The 1,690-nt window shown below is 48.5% G+C and overlaps 1 protein-coding gene across 2 annotated transcripts in view; it reads left to right on the forward strand.

The window, feature by feature from the left end:
• The first annotated feature begins 1,314 nt into the window (after positions 1 to 1,314).
• The window catches only part of LOC109923431 (toll interacting protein), a 13,235-nt gene continuing 12,859 nt past the window's right edge, over positions 1,315 to 1,690 (forward strand). Inside the window, exon 1 of one of the 2 annotated variants that reach the window (XM_020523464.2) lies at positions 1,315 to 1,482. In XM_020523464.2, coding sequence (XP_020379053.1) covers positions 1,447 to 1,482 — 36 coding nt within the window. In that variant the 5' untranslated portion in view covers positions 1,315 to 1,446. The remainder of the gene's footprint in view (positions 1,483 to 1,690) is intronic. The other variant, XM_020523458.2, reaches the window with a different exon arrangement.

A 1,690-nucleotide genomic window follows, 5' to 3' on the forward strand; every position in this document is an offset into this window, starting at 1 on the left:
TGTGAGTTCAGTGCAGATGTGTGGCAAGTTTTTGGACCCTTGATGGCAAAGGCAAGTTTGGGCCCAATCCAAGACCCAGTAGCATCGGCGACTGCATCGGCAAGGTCGGACTATGGTACAGACTCGGGTCAGGTTTGAGCCCGTACAGACTCAACAGCGTTGGTGGTGGCTGCAGCATCGGCAAGTACTCATGGTGGCAGCAGCGTTCGTGGAGGCAACATGGTGGTGAAGAATGGCAACTCTGTTCTAGTGGTGGCAATGCAGCAAAGGCTGACTGCTTCATTCTTGTGTTGTTCTTAGCATCGGGGTGGGGGAAGTGCCCAAATCCAGGTCCACTGCTAAGCTGAACATTTCTTTATTTTCTGCCTTTACTTTCTATATTTTGGTTTATTTTCTGTGTTTCAAAATGGTGCTGGATAATGGTGACACTATACAATTTTCACTGTATTTGTAACAAAATATATGTGACAATAATAAATCAAATCAAATTCATTAATAGTATACCTTTTTTTGCACAGTTGAGCCAACACAGGCCACATGGATGTGAAAAGCAATGAAGTGTTACCATATTTATGAAGTGTTTGAATGCATTACAACAATAGTGTGACACCACGACCATGGTAAATTTATTCTGAATTGCTTACACACGTCAAATTGTGAAAATACTGACTGCTAAAACCCTTGCCTTGTTAAAATGCATAAATTATTTTTCATGCTGAGTACGTTATGCACTCCCACGCTGTCTGTCCCTGGAATCACAGTTATCCTATCTTAAAACCTACCTCTTTGCGTTACTCGTTGCTAACGTCGCCTACCGACTCGACCGTGACAACTTTATATGTCTTAAATTTCTAAACAGGTTTAAATACTTTCTGTAAAAACACGGCATGACCAGTTGGACAAAAGTTGTCCCCTAGCCTCAATCCGGTGCAAAGCAAGCAGCAGCTACAGTTGAGAGGAAAAGGCTTGCGGTGACAGACTTCGGGTACTAATGCAGAAAATGCTAGAAACACTGAGCTTGTGTCCAGAGAAGCAGATCAACATCCACCGCATGGGGGCGGGAAGAGGCTGCCACCAATCAGCGTGCTCAGATCTACCTGCTCCAGAATTAACCAATCACAGGGCCCAGAGTGCCAGCCCCTGTCAAGGAGCAGCCAATCGTCGCTTCGTGAATGCCGGCTGTGCCCCAAGAAAGCCAATCGTAGCGCTTTGGGTGTAGACCCTGCCCTGGAGCAGCCAATCGCAGGGGCCTGGTCGCCGGCACTGAACGAGGATTAACCAATGACAAGGCATTGAGCTCATTTCCTACCCCTTCCCTCAGCCAATGAGCAGGAGTAGTGAGCGGCCCTTAGCCCAGTCGCAGTTCCGCCACCCAGAGAAGGAGCTGAGAGCGGCTGTAGGGGTAGTGGCGGTGGTGGAAGAGAGTGCGGCTTAGCTGGATTGGACATGGCGGCTACAACCGTCTCCACCCAGAGGGGCCCGGTAGGATTCCTCTCCTTATTTTCCAGTTATTGGTGATGTGAGACTACGATCTCTGCGGCCTTGTCAGGGAGTCGGTGTACTGTTTGAGCTCTTGGGCTTGGCTGTGCCAGATTCTACCCACAGCTGGCTGCCGTCCCCGTGTCTTGGCCCGTGTACCCCGCAGTTGGTTCCTTCCTGTGTTTGTAATGCTCCTTTCTTTTAAAAAAAA

Source organism: Rhincodon typus, chromosome 17 (assembly GCF_021869965.1).
Source record: "Rhincodon typus isolate 14 chromosome 17, sRhiTyp1.1, whole genome shotgun sequence".
Taxonomy (NCBI): domain Eukaryota; kingdom Metazoa; phylum Chordata; class Chondrichthyes; order Orectolobiformes; family Rhincodontidae; genus Rhincodon; species Rhincodon typus.